The sequence below is a fragment of the Nannobrachium achirus genome (assembly GCF_963921795.1).
Source record: "Nannobrachium achirus genome assembly, chromosome: 3".
Lineage (NCBI taxonomy): Eukaryota > Metazoa > Chordata > Actinopteri > Myctophiformes > Myctophidae > Nannobrachium > Nannobrachium achirus.
Window position 1 is genome coordinate 29,326,432 of NC_137812.1, and position 20,000 is coordinate 29,346,431.

General features: G+C 43.8%; 1 protein-coding gene across 1 annotated transcript in view; it reads right to left on the bottom strand.

The window, feature by feature from the left end:
• The window catches only part of cacna1ab (calcium channel, voltage-dependent, P/Q type, alpha 1A subunit, b), a gene marked incomplete at both ends in the record, with an annotated part of 204,523 nt that extends 198,750 nt beyond the window's left edge, over positions 1 to 5,773 (bottom strand). Inside the window, one exon of the mRNA XM_080722505.1 lies at positions 5,451 to 5,773. Coding sequence (XP_080578631.1) covers positions 5,451 to 5,773 — 323 coding nt within the window. The remainder of the gene's footprint in view (positions 1 to 5,450) is intronic.
• Between the last annotated feature and the right edge of the window lie 14,227 nt (positions 5,774 to 20,000).

Here is a 20,000-nt window from a genome sequence, read left to right on the forward strand (position 1 = left end):
TTTTCCCACTCAACAGTAAGCAAACCAACATAAAGTTTAAGTGTATAGAGGGTATCTGCACATTTCTAAAGTGAAAATATAGGGAATCTTACAGTAATACCTAATGAGTGACAATTATTATTATTTTCGACAATGTATTTTTGGCCAAATTGTCAAATTGTGAAAATAGTCAATCTACATGCTCACGAGGCGTTGTGGTTGTGAGCATGTAGATCGGCTATTTTCACAATAGAACCGTGTTAAACATAATGTAATGCCTCAACTCTAAGTGCTCGTCAGGGTGGTTCCCAGTTAAAAATATGATTATTTTGGGGGTCGCGGCCTGAAAAGGATGAGAACCACTGTGATAAAGGATAGCTATTCTGGCCACCTCTCTAAAGACCTTATAAAGATTAATATGCAACTTAATAAGTAACTCATTGTGACATAATTTCGTTCAGATCCTTTTGTCCAAGTGAACACAAAATGGTGGATATCTCATTGTGGAATTAGACCCTTCAAGTTGAACTCATACTGTGTGGTGACACGACTGTCACTTCGAAACCTATCAGTTACATCACCGTGTCTGCCGACATTACTCAATTTAGCCATTCACTGGTTCAGCCCTGGAAGTTGCTGAAAGTGGTTCTCAAAACAGTTTCATGTCAAGGACCCCCAAATTAATATGTATTTGTCCACTGACCTCCATACACGATTCTTGTTGTTAAAGCAGCACTATGTAACTTTTATTTAAAGAATAAAATGTCATTTTGCCCAATCTGTATGCCCAATATAACCTATACAATTTGGGGTGGTTGTATTTAGTCTCTCTGCTCTACTATTGAGACATGTAGATCGTGTCAAAGGTCATGTCTCACCTAGACACAGGATCTGACACAAATTTTTACCTGATGTTCAAGATTCAATTTATCCCCTGAGCAAGCAGGCAGGCTCCATTAGTTCAAAGGTAAAAATGTCAGCACTTGCGCAGGAAAATGAGTTCAAATTCGAGGTAGAAGAGGGTCAGTTACATAAGAGAGACAGAACTAGATCTTGGATCTTGTTCAAGCTCACAACGCTTCACATTGCGAGCTTGTTGAAAATATAGGTTTAAAGTGTTTAAACTAGAATTTGATGCTATATTAACAGATTTAGCTGGGTGGGACCACCTGGAACCACCTCAACGAGCACCCCTGGGGGACCCCCGGACCACACTTTGAGAACAACTGCTATGGGGATGAATTAATACTAATATTATACCACCAAAATGTGGAATGCCATACCACCAGCCATCAAAAAGTGTGCCTTCCCTACCCTATTTCAAAACCACCATAAAAGAACACCTGTCTGCAACCTGCAACTGGACCTAGACAGGTCTGCTAGCTTGGCAAAATAACATTTGCCCCATGTTTTTCAGTAAATACGCTTGTATTGCTCCTAGCATTGGAGAGGGCTTTTTGTGTGATCCTTTTAGCATCATTGTATAACTGTACTTCTGCACGTTTTGCAAACTGTTAATAACGTATTCAATCAATCAATCAATCAAAATGTCACTGGCCGATAATAATAACCATAACAATAATGTACTTCAACACAACAAAGCTAGAGCAGAGTGTATAGCAGCATTCTCTCCCAGCGTCATGCGCTGTAGGCTACAGCAGCGACAACAACCATCAAGCTGCTCTACTGTATGCAGCGCTGGCAGGGTGCATGGCATTTAGGCTAGCAGAGTAATTAGACACACGCACACACACACACACACACACACACACACACACACACACACACACACACACACACACACACACACACACACACACACACACACACACACACACACACACACACACACAGGCTCCCCCTTGGGGTGTAGTAGTGTAATGTGCGGTGTGCGTGCGTTGCCCGGGCTTTGATGTGCCATGCCCTTGGTTGGCTAAACCCCTGCTGGTGGCTTAATGTCTCGGGGTAGAAACAGGGACCACCGGAGGGAGGGTCCCTCTGGGGGGGAGGGACGGGGGACGGGGGAGCAAAAACATAAAGGAGCCAAGGCAGATTCTACCAATGCCTTCTAAACCAGTACTTCTTTCAAGATCAACAGAACGTTGGGGAATAGCAGATGTACGATCTCGCAGCCCGGCACGAAGTGAAATTGTACATATGCTATTTTTGAACATTTTGAAAATAGCAAAAACAAAATACATCTGCTATTTTTTAAGCATTGACGCAGATGCTTTCCCGGTTTAAATGGGCTAAATCTCAACCAGTTCAATCGTCAATGCTAGCCTTGTTGCAGCGTTATAATACACCATAATGAGCTGATTATTGAATCCTTTGAGCAATATTCACGATAACTTCTCAGTATATTTTCAGAGAGCAATTATTGTTATTAATTTATTTTTTTACTAAGGAATTGTTTTATATTCTACCTCCATTTCTGTGTGTGATACAATATGTAGTGATCATCAGGGTAAAGCCCTGATTCATCATACAATACTGTTGCACAAAACTAGTAAAAATAGCAGATCTAAAAGCTCTAGTGAAAATAGCAGATAAGAGAGAAAATAGTGAAAATAGCAGATCTACAAGCACACAACGCCTCGTGAGGCGTTGTGTGCTTGCAGATCAGCTATTTGCACTATTTTAAATCACTTTTAAGATGCTAAATACAAAACGAACGGTATGCCTCCCTACACGCACGCACACACCATCACCCGCCTTGATGAATCCATATCCACAAATGCGTGCATTGAATTCCCACATATTTTCAGAGCTCATTCAAGAAAATTACTATTAGAAAGACCCTTGAAGGACCCTACAGAACCAACGAAACACCAGCCAAAAGCTGTCACCAAGCTAAGACGCTGAGACCACACGTATGGTAATATGTTCTGTGGAACTTTGTCAACATATACTGTAGCATCGTGATTCTCAACCGCTTTCATTTCAAGGAGCCAGTTTGATGTTGTCTTCGTCGGACAGGAACCTCACACTTTTCAGGATTCAAATTCAAAAGTAGCAAAAGTAGCAGATCAGCAAGCTCAAAACACGTCGCTTGGCATCGCGTTTCGAGCTTGCGGATCTGCTACTTTTGCTGCTGCTTGTGTGTGTGTGTGTGTGTGTGTGTGTGTGTGTGTGTGTGTGTGTGTGTGTGTGTGTGTGTGTGTGTGTGTGTGTGTGTGTGTGTGTGTGTGTGTGTGTGACGCTGTAGTGTGATCAAGTAGGGCGTCGATTTACGAATAAAACACAAAAAGTGAAATTGTGGAGATAAGAGGTTTCTGCCCGACAGCAACGATATGCATTAGGCCACGGACGCCCATTTCGTTGCTGTCGGGTGGAAACCTTGTATGTCCAAAACCGTTCGTTTTGTGTTTATTTCTAAAACGATTTAAACTAGTGAAAAGAGACGATCTACAAGCTTTCTTTAGATTTCCATCATGACCAGAAGAACCAGGGTAGTAGGCCTACTAAATAAAGCTAAGATTAGAGATGCTCTGATCGCGATTTTCAATCAACTGGAATCAGTATCTGCCGATACCGATATTCCTGATCACAGCGTCAAATCCATACATTCTTCTATTTATTGTGTTACTGTAGCAGCATTTATATATTTAATGAGTCTTTTTACAAAACATTGACGTTCTATATTAAGTATAAACATTAGGAGATTGCAGGCTGAGGTCCTTTAGTATCCAATTCAACTTGTAGAAGTTGAAGCTGAGGTTACATTCAGTCCCACAATGAAAATTTAGCTTGTAGATCGGCAAAGCCGATACCGATCAAAGCCGATAGAGGCATTATCGGCCGATCGCGATTACTCACTGATCAATCGGCACATCTCTAGCTAAGACATAGGCGAAAGCTGATATATAAGCTCTAGCTATAGAGCTATAGAGAAAAGACAACCAAGCTGTATAGTGTATATGGAAACACATCCAGAGCCTGTGTGAGATATGTTAAGACAGCACGGTTCAGTGGAAAACAGCCAAACCAAGACAGCTGAAACACAGCAGGATGGAGAAGCCTGCAGGTTACAACAATGGGAGTGGATGGATGGACATGTCCTCCTGTCTATTACGGCTCTTTCCATAGCTATAGGCAAAGCCACAGGCTGTCCATATATGGTCAGTAGTAATTAGAGGGGGGAGGGGGTGGAGAGAGTGAGAGAGAGAGAGAGGTAGAGAGAGTCATTTCCTCTATCTTCGCTCTCCCTCTGGTTGCATGGTGCTTAAGCCTTCATAACGCTGACATCAGCACTCAGCTCTGACTACAACCCCCCCACCCCCCCACCCCTCTCTCACTCACACACACACACACACACACACACACACACACACACACACACACACACACACACACACACACACACACACACACACACACACACACACAAACACAAACACTATGCCCAGCCTAGTGTTGATGCGCGCACACGGCCACACGCACGCACGCGCACACACACACACACACACACACACACACACTCTGAGCTCAGAAACTGTGGTTCCAGATAAATATTGCATGCATGCATTGTAACGTACGTGTGTGTGTGTGTGTGTGTGTGTGTGTGTGTGTGTGTGTGTGTGTGTGTGTGTGTGTGTGTGTGTGTGTGTGAGCCAAACATCTAGCATGACCAGCATCATCAACATCATCATCATGAACATCAGAAACCATGGAAGAAGGCCTGACTCCAGCAGCAATTATGACACACATGCAGTCAAACCCATTGTGTTGGTTGAACTCACAGTGTCCAAATGTGACCAGGCAAAAGTGTACACTCTCCAAGTTAAACTCCACCGTGACATTTTAACTGTACATAAAAAACAGCAGTAAAAAGTAAAAGCAGGTTATACTCAACAAGCCACACACATGCTTCACTAACACACACACACACACACACACACACACACACACACACACACACACACACACACACACACACACACACACACACACACATGTACGCACATACGCACACACACACACACACACACGCACACACCAAACACAGGACCAAAAAATAGTCCAGTCAGTGTACACCTTACAGCAGTGGTTCTCAACCTGTGGGTCAGGACCCCCAGGGGGGTCCCGGAATAATTTTGGGGGGTCCCCAGATCGTTAGCTTAATGTGAGACATTGTTTTCTCACTCAACAGTAAACAAACCGAGATAACGTTTAAGTGTAGAGGGTATCTGAAGATTTCTAAAGTGACAATTTAAGGATTTTGTAATACCTACAACACCTCGCGTTGCGAGGCGCTGTGAGCATGTAGATCTGCTATTTTCACAATAGAACTGTGTTATACAAAATGTAATGCCTAAACTCTTCGTCAGGGTGGGAGGTCTCCAGTTAAAATATGATTATTTTGGGGGTCGCGGCCTGAAAAGGTTGAGAACCACTGCCTTTGAACAGCATTCAGCTCATACACACACACAGCACATCAACAAACAAACAAGCAACAAATCAAAGGATATGGCCATTCGGTGATCTTTTTGGCGTACTTCCTCACAAAGTTGTCTTCGCTGAAGAGGAAGAGGGAGCGGTTGACTGTTAGGCAGCTCTGCCGGACGGGTATGGGGTTGTACAGGGCCATGGTCCGCGCTCTCTGGGCCATCGACTGCTTGTACATCCGCTGGGGGCCGGGGGGCCCTCCCTGCCTGCTGCCGCCGCGGCCTCCGGGCCCCCCTTGTCCGCCGGCACCCCCGCCACCACCGCCACCACCACCTCCTCCTCCTCCTCCTCCTCCGCCTCCTCCTCCTCCGTACCTGTTGGGCTGCTCGTCTCCGAAGCGCGCCATTCTGTAGACACCAAACACCACCAGTGGTTAGGGAGAAGAAGAAGAAGAGGGAGCCGCGAGGGGGGGTTCTCAGTGCGACACGCCGTCCACATTCCACCGCCCCGTCAACAGCATCATAGCAGCCACCACCGCTTCTCTAAAGACACATGCAGGAATAATGGTGGAGCTTTTCACTGTGGCAGGCACTGCTCTCTCTTCTTCTTCTGTGTGTTTCTGGTCTGTCTCTCTCTCTCTTGTCTGTCTGTCTCTGTCTCTCTGTCTCTCTCTCGTGCTCCTTCTCTTGCTCTCAATCTCGCAGGTCCTTAACGCCGAGAAGATACCTCCATTGGTGTGTGTGGGGGGGAGGGGGGGGGGGGGCGGGGGGAGGAGGAGAGGAGGAGAGGGAGGGGGTGGAAAAGGGAAAAAGCGAACGGTGTGTTTGGAATGAGAATGGCAGAGAGAGCTGGGTGTTTATGTAATTTTTTTTTCTGGAGAGGATGGGGGGAAAAATCACTGTATAGGAAAGTCTATATACACCGGTTATGGAAATAGGAAATAAATAAGTCAATAAAAACGGTGTTGTTGTTGTAGCTAAGTGATTTTTTGTGTCTTGTTGGAAAAGAAAGGTATCCTTTTTTTTTTTTTTTGGTCAGGAAAATCCTCTCAAAGTGTAAACGGGTTCTTCTTGCATTTCAATAAGCAAACAGATCGATCGTTTCCCACCCTGAAACATTTGCAACCAGAATGCATAGATGGGAGCTTCGTCAATTAGGCTAAATACATATTGCAATCATTTCCACTAAGTAGGTTATACACTCGACACTGCGTCTTTTTCCACAGCCTAGTGCATCTTAACAGGGTCTGCAGTTGTTGTGTTTTTTTCACCCCCTATAGGTCCCCTTTTCCACGAGATAAAAATAGATCTTTCTTTTGATTTCGATTTTTAGAAAACAGAACATTTCAAATGGTTCTATGATCGATTTAATGTGCCTTATCCGCAATGTTTGAAGTGGTATAACGGCCAATATTCAGCCGTCTCTCTCTCTCCCCCTCTCTCTCACTCTTTCTCTGTTACACGCAGAACGCCAACGAAGGGGCTTCCCCGGCAGCGGAGCTGGGTGACATTTGTTGATATTTGCCAGATGGACGGTGCAGTAGATAGGCTATATGTTCAACCATCAAAACCAAGGCGGCGGTCACTGATTTTGGGCGTGAGCGCGCGTTTGGAGACAAAAAAAAACACACCGGTCCTTCAAATCTATAATATCTCTCTTCCTTTCTCTGAAACCAAACCAACAACAAACAGAAGGGAAAAAAAATCACTGTCCACAATGATCATCTATAATCCAAGGTTGGCGGGAGGAGCAGGTTTTCCCCGTGCGGGCAGCAGATGAAGATCCGGAGGAGCGTGAGAGCACGGCTGGCTGAGGAAGCAGCATCATCAATTCTGGGTCGGAAAAAAGCACGACGGCGCGGGTGGAGGATGATCGCGGCACTAGCAGCGGCTCGCCGAGTGTTCTCCTCCTGCTCTGCCACCAGGCAGGGCGCAGCAACCCGACACAGACCGTGCACCATCCCCGCCCAGAAGCATCGCCCCCGGGCCCTCCGAGGCTCTTATTCCCCCCTTAAAAAAACCCCGAAAAGAAGCCTCCAAAAAGCCCCGCAGCAGAGCCAGTCCAATCAATCTCCCCCCAATCTCTCTTCTCTCGCTCTCTCGTGTGAATATTCTCTTCCCCCCCTCCTCGCTCGCTCGCTCGCTCGCTCTCTCTCTCTCTCGCCCGCCTCGAGGGACGTGGTGAACGAATGCGCTATCGGCGGTCCGGAGCTCGTAGGCTATCGCCTTGGAGATAATATGAGCAGTGGAAAGCCAAATATATAAATATATATATATATAAAAAAAAGCCCCAAGGAAGTGAAAGCGCGTTTAGCCTCGGCTCGCAATCAGCCTGTCGTTGAGCCACGCAGTGAACATCTGATCAATTTGACGCTACCCGAGCGCCGCGCTCAAATCTGTGGCCAAGCCTTGCAGCGCATGACGCCCCCCCCCCAACCTCTCTCTCTCCAAGCTCCTTCCCAAGGAAGAAGATGATGATGCTCACGCGGCGCTCTCTCTCGTGCAAGCCAAGTGTCAAAAGCACCAACACACAGTACAATAACAAAACTACACTCGAGTTGTCGACTCGAGGTGCCAACTTGCGTCTTGTGCACCCGTGGCCATATTATGGCCTACTTGTGCGCCAGCAGAGTGCGTAAGTACCTCGTTCGGTGCTGGGTATATGTTGGTATGTGACGAGCTGATGACACTTGTTGGTTGGTGGTGGGCAAGTTCACGTAAGTCGAGGTGCCAACTTGCGCGATGTTATTGTGACCGTAGGTCACCGTTTAGTATGAAAACGGTCACATCTTGTCTCTGTCTGTCTATGCTCGGTTTGACGCTCTGACATCACCCTCTGACATCACTGAGATGACAGGGGAACCACACTAACAGAATCACTTTTATGCCCTTATATGGAGATCCCTGATGACATCAATATAAATATGGGAATGCCCATATATGGAGGCCACATCGGCCACATACCACACTAACAGAATCCATATGGATACAAGACAGTTGGCCAAGACAGCCATATCTGAGTGGCTTTTTCTAAAGACAGGGATCTCCATATTTGGGCATAAAAGGGATTGTATGTATGATGTCAAATGTCATGGACGTCATAGGACTTTCACATAACAAATAACTGAGTAAGCATGTTGGGGTCTCATATCTCCATTTACATGGATCTCCAAATATGGGTATCAGGGGTCTCCATATATGGGTAACTGGTCCGATACACATCACTGGCCAGATGGCCAAGACATGGTGCGACCTCGCCCTTAGGTGTCTTACTGGTTTGTATCAAGTTGCACTTGTTGGTGGTGATGTCACAGAGAATGCTTCTCCCTCATTGGCTAAAGGCCCTGCCTTTGTACTGCTGGCCGGAAGCAGACGGCACTGAACGCAGTACTTGCGCGCTCTGCTGGCGCAAGTAATTAGGCGCTTTCACGGTTTAGTATGCTAACGCCACCCGGCAATGGCGTTAGCATGGGATTCTTATTTCATTTTTGGACAATTGTGCTTACAACACGGTGCATTGGTTTCGGCGAGGCACGCACGACCGCACGTGTGCTTGCGTGTGTGCGTTCTGGGGTGGCTCTATAGACTCATCTGCTCAACAATATGGCAAACCAATAAAATTCATCCACTTTCAGGGAAGATCCTGTGTTATCCCTTAAGATAGAGAAAGCCACCAAATTAAGTTGAAATAACATTTTATTAATGGCCACTGGCCTTGGTTTCGAGGAAACGCTGTTTGTTTGAAATCGAGTTTATTTTTTTCCCCTCCTCTGTTTTTCTTTCCTCCAAACCGTCTGTCTGGCTATAGTGCATTATTTTGACGAGCCATAGGAGGCCCGTGCTGCTATTATACGCCGATGCTCGGCAAGCTGTTTGTTCTACCCATCCAGCTGTCACGTGTCCAAAATAAAAGTCCAAAAAGTGAACAACAGAACGTGTTTGTTCAGGTATAAGAATGACACGTGTTGAAGGGTCTCAGTCTCAGAATACCCAATGGTGGAAAAAGTACTCGCAAATCATTATTTAAATAAAAGTATCAATACTGTAGAAATACTCTGTTACAAGTAAAAGTCCGGAATTACAAATTTAGTAAAAGTAGAAAGTACTCATTATTATGCAGAATGTCCCATTTCACAAGTTTTCAAATGTAAAACATATAATATAATAATATATAATATATAGGCTATAAAGATCTTTTGAAAACAGCAGATCTACAAGCTCACAATGAGTCGGGAGGCATTATGAGCTTGTAGTTAGGGTATAGAGCGTCGCAGCGGAAGTTGATTCCTGGGGTCACTTAATATTCCCCATTCATTTTCGCCATAGACTTTTACAAAAATATTTATAACAATTATGTTAAGCCTCGAACCAAGCCATCCAGGATGGAGGTGAATCATGATCATATAACCTTTGATCCTATGAGAAAACATATTTTAATATTACATTATTTGATATACTACATTTAATAACTACCCTTTGTTTAGCGATTTTCAAAATGTTCTTTTCATAGAAAAAAAGGTTATATGATCATGATTCACCTCCATCCTGGATGGCTTGGTTCGAGGCTTAACATAATTGTTATAAATATTTTTGTAAAAGTCTATGGCGAAAATGAATGGGGAATATTAAGTGACCCCAGGAATCCACTTCCGCTGCGATGCTCTATAGGGTTGAGTTGGTTATGTATGTTTTGTAAAAAATAATCAAAATCTACAAAGTAACTAAAGTTTTCAAATAATTGTGGTAGAGTAAAAGTAAAATATTTGCCTCTGAGATGTAGTGGAGTAGAAGTAAAAGTACAGAAAATTGTAAATACTCCATTAAATTGTACTTGGAAGTATATTAGTTACACCAATGAGAATACCTGACGCTGTCCATGGTTCTGGAACAACACAGACGAGCCTCTGGCGCTGTCCAGGGTGCTGGAACATTCAGAAGCCCTTTCCCTTTGGAAAGAATAATTCACGTTTGGATCACTGGCCTGACTAAACTCCATGAGAACTCAGCTATTTCTCTCCCCCTCCCTTCCACCTTGAACACTTATATATATACCTATATATCGTCGTTGTTGGGTGGAAACCTTGTATGTCCAAAACCGTTCGTTTTTATCATTTAAAAAAATGAACTAAACTAGTGAAAATAGCAGATGGTGCGAGGCGTTGTGTGCTTGTAGATCGGCTGTTTTCACTACTTTTGTGCGACAGCCTTGTATGATGAAGCAGGGCTTTACTTGGTGAAAAAACGTACAAACTTGAACCTTGGAGATACAAGGTTTCTGCCCGACAGAGACAATATATATATATATATATATATATATATATATATATATATATATATATATATATATACACATAGTACAGAATATTACAGCATCAGTACTGTCAACGTCACAGGCCTACTACGTGCTCCCCTTTCTCTTCTCATCATCTAGTCTAATTCCCGGAGTTTACAGGCTACTAACGGGTACGCTATCGATATGATAAAAGCTTGTTCCAGCTGACTCTCTGCAGAGAGAGAGAGAGGGGGGGGGGAGAAAGCGAGAGAGAGAGAGAGAGAGAGAGAGAGAGAGAGAGAGAGAGAGAGAGAGAGAGAGAGAGAGAGCAAGACAGAAAGAGGAAGCGAGAGAGAGAGAGAGAGAGAGAGTGCATAAGTGTCGGGAAGGGGTGCTTCGTGCGATCTTGCGCGGTCGCGGGAATCCACGCGTCAGTGAGATGCGAGAGATGACAAGCTATGCCCCATCACATAATTGATGAGGAATGACGTAGAAAGGAAGGAAGGGTCGACGATGGCTAACAGACATCTAACAATCGTAACACTGGTGTGTGTGTGTGTGTGGACACGCTGGCATGGCTCTAGTCAAGCTACTGCACGCCCCCGTGCAGGTAAAGGCTCTTTCCCAGCGTGCAGGTGCGTGCGGGCGCGCGCGTGTGTCTAACTGAAGAGTCGTGCTGTGGCCCTGATGCGCAGCATTGTCATTCAGGGAACGTTCACACAGGCAACCCCCGCAGGAAGCCCTGGCACCTCCCCCTTCCTCCTCCTCCTCCTCTCCTCCACATCATCAGCATCCCTTCCTCCCTCCCTACAGGCAGCTACAGCTGCCTGAGATATAGAGAGAGAGAGGCAAGAGGAGGAGGAAGAATGGACCAGATAACTGATCCAAATTGCTGCCAATTCACTTTAAATTCAATGCAATCTATAAATGCATAGAACCTCGTGAGTGAGTGAGTGAGTGAGTGAGTGAGTGAGTGAGTGACGGAATAAGGATGTCCTCCGCATATCTCGAGAACCGTCCGACCGATCGACTTTAAACTTGGCGAGTCTATATCGCAGAGGACCCAAAGGAGTGATGTGCCAAGTGGGGAGTCTTCCGATTGGCGGTTGTCTGGAATAAGTCCACAATTCTCCATAATCTATCCGTCTGTCTATCCTTATCCCCTTAAGCGAATATATGTACAGGTATCTGTCTGTCTCTCTGCCTGTGTGTGTCCCGTTTGATACCCATATATGGAGGTCCCACATGTCATCAATATAATGTCATAGTCCTGACATCATAGAACCCCAAGTACAGTATGATGGGTACTACTGCACTGCAAGTACTCTGACAACAGGTGCAGCGAGCGGGTACTCTGACAAAGGGTATTGCATCACCAAGTGTCATGCTTTGCTTTCCGACGGGCATTGGCCTATATAAACTGCATATATTATTATACTATTATACAATTATTCTCATATTAGCAATACATTCTATACAGGGTCACAGGCTCACACCGCCTCATGCTGCAAGGTGTTGTGAGCTTGTGATATTATTTTCGGAGAGGTTTAGTGTAGAGGGGAAAAAGAACGGACCAAGTTCAGAGAGAAAGGTCACATTTACTAAGTATTGACGGTTTAAGAGGTAAAATGTCTGAAAATACACATTAACATGAATCCAACATGCTACTGATCTATGAAATCTATGAAAAAGTTTAATCTGCAACACAATGTTATGCAGTATGTAGTGGAGGTTTCTCCCAGCTAGCGGGTCTTTGGGCTGAAAGATGCTGAAGACCCTTGTTCTATAGTTTCACAATACACCTTCCTAGCGTGGTGGAATTCACGGTCAATCAGTAATAGGAAAGAAAGGGGTCAGAGGCACTACTTAGAAGGTGGAGGGTTTGGTGCTTTAATATGTGAGTGGACAGAGGAGATGTACATTGAGTACACACAGGCCTGTGGTCCAGTCGCTCTGCCGCGAGCACTAGGAACCAGAACCATGCTTATATACTGTCATGTTGCAAGGACAAGCTGTCAGTGGTGGGAAACGTACTCACATGCTGTACTTAAGTAAAAGTGTCAATAATGCAATGTAGAAATACTCTGTTACAAGTACAAGTCCAGACTTCAAAATATACTTGAGTAAAAGTACAAAAGTATTGGTACAAAATGTACTTAAAGTACCAAAAGTAAATGTACTCATTATGCAGAATGTCCCAAGTTTTCCAATGTACAGTATACAAATAATTTGAGAATAGCAGATCTACAAGCTCAGAATGCGTTGCATCGCAACACATTGTGAGCTTGTTTTCAAATGGTCAAAATGTATATAGGGCTGAAGTGGTTAACCTATGTTTTGTAATAATAATCAAATTCAATAAAGGAATTAGCAACTAAACTTTTCAAATAATTGTTGTGAGTAAAAGTTCCAGTATTTGCCTCTGGGATGTTGTGGAGTACACATAAAAGTACTGAACATTGGAAATACTCAAGTAAAGCACAAATACCTAAAAGAAAGTACAGTACTTAAGTAAATGTACTTAGTTACTTTACACCACTGCAAGCGGTACCATAAACAATAGCTATCAGGCCTCAGTAAGAGAGACATCTTGGCTCTTACGCCATGTAAAATAATATAATGTATCATAGGGCACAATGATGAATAACATAAAATGAACAACATAATATAATGGAAATAGGGTTACATAACATAATATGATTTATGTATTGCCCCCTAGCTACAAGAAACCTTGTTTATGGACAATTATTTTCAACCATTTAAACCTCTATCGACCTCGACTCGAGTGGTTCCCTTGCTTTTTCCCCTCTACACCAAATGTCTTCACAGATGATTGCTGATCAAGGTGGACCACAATGGAAACAAGCTTCGGCAAGCTTTTTGGCGTTTTCTAAATGGTGACATTGTTGTGATCTGTTAACCCATTTAGACCTAGTCATTATTGACTGCTTTAACCAGTGAAAAATAGCAGATATACAAGCTCACAGCGCGGCACCGAGTGCCGCGCTGCGAGCTTGTAGATCTGCTATTTTTGAAAAAGTCGTGAAAATGTGTGCAAATCTTTGAATATATGTATTTTCAAAGCGAACGTTTGTAACTCAAATTTTGCTTCTGGGTGGTCCCTGGAACTAGATATTTTGAGATGGGGGTCCGTGGACAAATACATATCATTTTAGGGGTACTTCACATGAAAAGGTTTGAGAACCACTGACATGGTAGTGTCTCAAGAACAGACTAACTGAGCTCCATTTAAGTAAAAAGGACCTTTTCTTTGACGATGGCTAGCCAGATTGCTGACATAGAAACATAGTTTTTTCCAAAAATCTTAGAAGGATTCAAAAGACACTTATAGAATCGGGTCAAAATTCTAATTTTCACGATTTTTCAAAAATAGCAGATCTACAAGCTCGCAGCGCGGCACCGAGCTTGTATATCTGCTATTTTTCAATAGTTAAAGCATAAAATAATGAAACACAAATTGTGTACCCGTTCTGAATGGGTTAAAGAAGAGCCATGCCTGAATTAACTTCAAAGTGAGCCGAGCCCCAAAACTGACAGTGATACAGGGTGTAACGATAGGTAGTTTGGAGAGAGAAAGAAAGCTGTGTGATCAAGGTAGGGCATTAGCGTGTAGGCTAGATTGGTGTTAGACGTGAAAATGTGTCTCTAAAGCCAGCCTATCTCTTGTATCAAAATGCTAAATAGACTGTAATTGCACTTGGTAAAGAAGGGAATATTAATATCTGGTCTTCTGGAATACCCTGTTCGACCAATTACGATACAGTATGCATATGTATTTATTATTTATAATATTTCTTTTATGAATTTCCCAGCATAGGAGTTATTTACGCGACTGCGCAGGCAAAACGGAAGTGGGGAAATTAAATAGCGTCCGCTTAATTTTGTACTCATTTTTTTTCAGAGCTTCCGAAGTACAGACGGGTAGGCAGAAGCATCTTAAAACTGTCTGGTATTGAGAGACTAGAGAGATGAGAGGATATGACTTTATAGTCCTTCCTGTCCTCCATTCATCTGATCAGCAACCAGAAGCAGAGGGGTGTTCTACAGTAGTTGCACTAGGCAGCTCTCAGGTGGGATTGGGAATGTGTCCATCTTTTATTTATTTACCTTTTTAGTCCTGTGGAAAAGTTTTTTCAGCTTCACTTATAGCTCAACGGTTCCGACCTCTTCAGGCCGCGACCCCCCAAAATATCTACAAGCTCACAGCGCCTTGCACTTGAGGCAATGTGAGTTTGTAGAACGGCTATTTTCACGATGTTCAACATTTTTACCATTGAGCTAATAGAGCCTGCCTAGTAGCTCAGGGGATAAATTGGCCATAATTCGTGTCAGATCCTATAGGTGAGACATGACCTTTGACACAATCTAAAAGTCTCAATAGAAGAGCAGGGAGACAAAATACAACCACGCCAATTGTAAAAGTTATATTGTATTAACATACTCCATACTAACAGTACCATACAGATTGGACAACATCACAGAAAGAAGTTACATACAGTAGTGCTGCTTTCAGTGTCTTTCTCAACACATAGACTCTGGGCGAACCCGTGACCTTGTGATCACCAAGCAGAATAGTCTCTACCCACTAAACTACGACAGCTAATCTGTGAATGCAAATCAGGGTGTTGCTAAAGAAAACAAAGACTAAAGGCCAAAGTACACTTGCCACATTTCTGGGGAGTCCGCCCGGTAGGGTCAACAACATGACATACATTCTGACCCCAGCTCATGTCCGTGCCAAAATCTGAATACAGCTACATGGACAGGCAAAGCCAGTCGTATCCTACTGACTGGTTTGTCCTTTACCACTGCACCACCCGAGCACCCTACCATACTTTATTTTTAATTGTTTTAATCAATACATTTTTAAAATTGTTATTGTTTTAATCAATACATTTTTGTTCCCGTTTGAATTGTGCACTCAACGTCAGTGGATGTAGACTAGAATAGATAAAACGTGGCTACAATGCCTCATGTCGATAGATAGACAGATAGAGAGATGGACCTTTGTTGATCCCGCAGGGAAGTTCAGTTGCTGGAGGCAGCACATCAGCTACAGAGGCACCACTTTGCACAGCGACACTGCAGCTACACAGCAGCGCTCTGGAAAAAGGTCTATACTCGGGGCATATATCGCTGTTGTCAGGCAGAAACCTCTTATCGCTATATTCTAACTTTTTGTGTCCCCCCCCCAAAAAAATAAATAATAGTACAGTCCTTTCATGACTTGGATAATGAAGTAGGGCAGTAATTTACTAAATCTAGAGATACAAGGTTTCTTCCCGAAAGATCGTCTATTTCACTGAAAAAAAAAGACTTGTTTGTGTTTCACAAAAGATAATTTAGAGGAGCCAAACAAGTGAAAACAAAGGTACATACATTACAAGTTTGAACTTGTCAGTGCAGGGATGCCATTATACAGTACACATTGTATTTTGGTTCACTGTGTCGAAAGCTCAGAAATAGAACCGAGCTCTGAAAGACAGAGTTAGACGCACCTACTTGAGGCCTCCAGTTTGACTCCAGCTGCGGAAAACAAGGGATGGGGGTCCTTGTAATTAAAAGGTTTGAGAACCACTGTGCTAAACTAAATGGAATAGATCAGGGGTCTTCAACAGGGGGTCCGGGACCCCCTGCAGCACGAGGCTTTGAGAGCTTGTAGATCAGCTATTTTCTGCAAATAGGTTTGGTGTAGAGGTAAAAAAGTACATAGTGAAAGGTCAAGTTTACAAAATATCAACGGTTTAAGTGGTTTATACAATATGTAGGGGGGGGGGGGGGGGGGTCGCTGCTTCATCTCTCTCTCTCTCTCAGCTAAGGGGTCCTTGGGCCTGAAACGAAAAAGACCCCTGGAATAGATCCTTCGAATCACTGGTATAAAGTAAGGAAGAGGCTAATTTTCTTTCTAATATGGCTTCTGTGCATAGCGCCTATTTCTGCAGGCACAGCCCCTGCCTAGCCTCTCTTGTCAGGGCCTGTATGCGTTTGTGTATTCTATTCCCCTGTCTTTGTCTACCCACAGGTGCCTGCAAGCAGATGGGCAATGTGGGGTTCCAATCAGGTGCATTGGGCTCCCAGTGTGCCCTACATAAAAGAGATATAAAAGGCTCTCTCTCCTCCCAGATGACAACCAGGGGCGTCACAAGGGGTAGGAAAGTGGGACTGAGTTACCAGGGCCCAAGGTGGAATGGCCCTAGTAACTTTAGCTATTGAAAAATAGCAGATATACAAGCTCACAGCGCGGCACCGAGTGCCGCGCTGTGAGCTTGTAGATCTGCTATTTTTGAAAAGTCGTGAAAATGTGTGCAAATCTTTGAATATGTATTTTTTAAGCGAACAACTCAAATGTTGCTTCCGGGGTAGTCCCTGGAACTAAATATTTTGAGATGGTCCGTGGCCAAATTCATATCATTTTGGGGGTCCTTCACATGAAAAGGTTTGAGCATCACTGACATGGAAACATAGGTTTCTTGGCACACATTTTCACGATTTTTCAAAAATAGCAGATCTACAAGCTCGCAGCGCGGCACTCGGTGCCGCGCTGTGAGCTTGTATATCTGCTATTTTTCAATAGTTAACATTCATGGGGGGCCCGCAGTGAATCCTTGTACCCAGGGCCCAGAATTTGGTGTGACGCCCCTGATGACAACATTTGGTTCTCTGTGGTTTAGCTTTTGGTTTGCACAATTCAACACCCCACACTACATGTGCTCACACATTGCTGACACCACTGATTACTGTAACACGCCCCTTATGATTATTTTTTGTATGTTTACTAAAACTATGGCAAAACATTTTTGTCGATTACCTTTTTTCCTTGACGAAAACAAAATAAAAACTAAGCTATGAAGACTAGAAACTAAAGGCCAAATATGCTGACAATTTCGTCAACAAATAAATGAAAACTAGACTAAAATGTTATGGAGGCACTAGTGGAGAAGTGATCCAGTAGAACTAAAAGACAAGAAATGTTATGTTTGGTTGAGCTCGGGTTTTGTGCTCTGAAAACAGCAGATCTACACGTTGTGAGCTTGTAGATCGGCTATTCTCAGCATGCAATCAAGTGTAAAATCAGGCATTACTATATGACACCATCAAGGCCCGCCAACATATATTTTTTGGTCGACAAAATCAACTGCAGATTTGACAGACTAAAATCGTATGATATTTATTATTTAGTCGACTAAAACTAGACTAAAACTAAAAGATTTCACATGACTAAAACGTGAATAAAACTAAATGAAAATGTATTAAAAATGACTATGACTAAAATGAATTCACACTTTGCTGTCAAAGTCAACACTGGTGGAGGAGACTATAGGGCTTCCAGGCTTTGCCAGGCTGTTCCAACAAACACAATTGGCTGTGATGTTCACCACAAATTGGCTGTCGTTGTGGGAGGCAAGCCTGGGACGGGGAGGATGTCGCTGATGTACCAACGCCTCTCTTACAGGTTGGTCAAGGGCATCTGACCTGTCAACAGGGGTGTGAAACTGTGAGGAACAGGGTGTTTGCTCATCCACACACAGCTAAATTCATCATGCCTTCGTGCACGTGCAAGACACCAGTCATGTTGCCATACCTTAGCTTTTTGCTGAACTGACGCCACTGCTATTTTATCATGAACATTAGTAGAGATGGACCGATTGCAAAATTCTTGGCCGATACCGATCCACCGGTTTTATGAAGGTCTGACCTGCCAAAGCCGATTTCTTTAGCTAAGAACTAGAAAATAGGGTTGCTCCAATACCCTTTTTTTACCAAGTACCAATAAGCTAGAAAAACACTATTGCCAAATCAATCACAATAGTACAATATCCAAAATCACAGAAAATATCCAGTCTAATATGACCATCTGGACTAGGCAGGAGGAAAGCAGGTGACGCATGCTTTTTTCCCCTTCTTTTTGGAGATGACATTGACACAGGATTATGGAATATATCCTTCCATTGCAAAGGTAATCAGCACCATCTGTATTCTGTAGAATGCCACTAAGTAGACTGGCTGCTACTGTGTACTTTAGTCACAGGACCACAGCATCATGCTGTGCAGTGCCATAGACACAATTGGCATAAAACTGGTATTTGTGTCAGTGACCTGCCGGTCACCGATTTGGCCGGTTTGATATCATACCTGCCGATTTTTGATATTGGCCGATTCCGATGTCCTTCCCTAAACAGTTAGGGCCAATTATAAGAAGATAGGTTGAAAAGTGGTGAAGAGGTCCTTTAAGTAAAAACTGTGAGTATTTTACCCGCCACTGCTGGCAGGCGATATGTATGAGGAGATGGCCTGGGGCTTCAATAGAATCCTTGCCACTGGCCCATACAGTACAGGCACCAGGCACGTGCACACATGGACATCAAAGGGGGCTTGAGCCCCTGCCCTTTTACCTAATGTATCTGTAAAGAGTGCCCTCTACAGACCATGAATGCAGTTTTTACTATGGTGAAAGAAATGCAGATGCCCTCTTTCCATGCCATACCTGAAGGCAGCATTCAAGAGAATTGCCTTGTCTAAACTCTCCTGAACTTTAATGCAGCATCTTATGTTGAAAGGATTGCCCTCACTGTGTAGAATGCAATACTCTCCATTATTGCCTTTTTATGCTTATAGTTTGGTGTGGTATCATCAAGTACCGAAAATAGCCAACCTCCAACCTCACCACGTGCCGTAGAGCTTGGAGGTTTGCTATTTTCAATATTTTCACCAAAAGGCCCTTTTAGAAATGTCAGCCCCTGCCCCTCTGACAGGCACACGTACATACAGTACTGTAGGAAAAGGTGTGCATTTTGTGTGTGTGTGTGTGTGTGTGTGTGTGTGTGTGTGTGTGTGTGTGTGTGTGTGTGTGTGTAGATAGATAGATAGATACCTTTATTATCCCAAGGGGGAAATTCAGTTGTCCAGTTGTAGCACAGCAGTATACAGTTATTTACAAAGTTACAGAGAAGTAGGAAAAGATAGATAAAGATAGTGTGTGTGTGTGTGTGTGTGTGTGTGTGTGTGTGTGTGTGTGTGTGTGTGTGTGTGTGTGTGTGTGTGCGCGCGCAATACCAGCTGCTGCAATACACCATGGCAGCAGTAGGGCGCGTTGGTGTTCATGACGGAAGAATGAGAACTTAGTGAGATTGTAGAGAGACACGTGTGTGTGTGTGTGTGTGTGTGTGTGTGTGTGTGTGTGTGTGTGTGTGTGTGTGTGTGTGTGTGTGTGTGTGTTGTACCTATGTACAGTATCTATACCATCATGGGTGCAGTAGGGTGCGTTGGTGTTCATGACGGAAGAATGAGGACTTAGTGTGATATTGTAGAGAGACACACGTGTGTGTGTGCGTGCGTGCGTG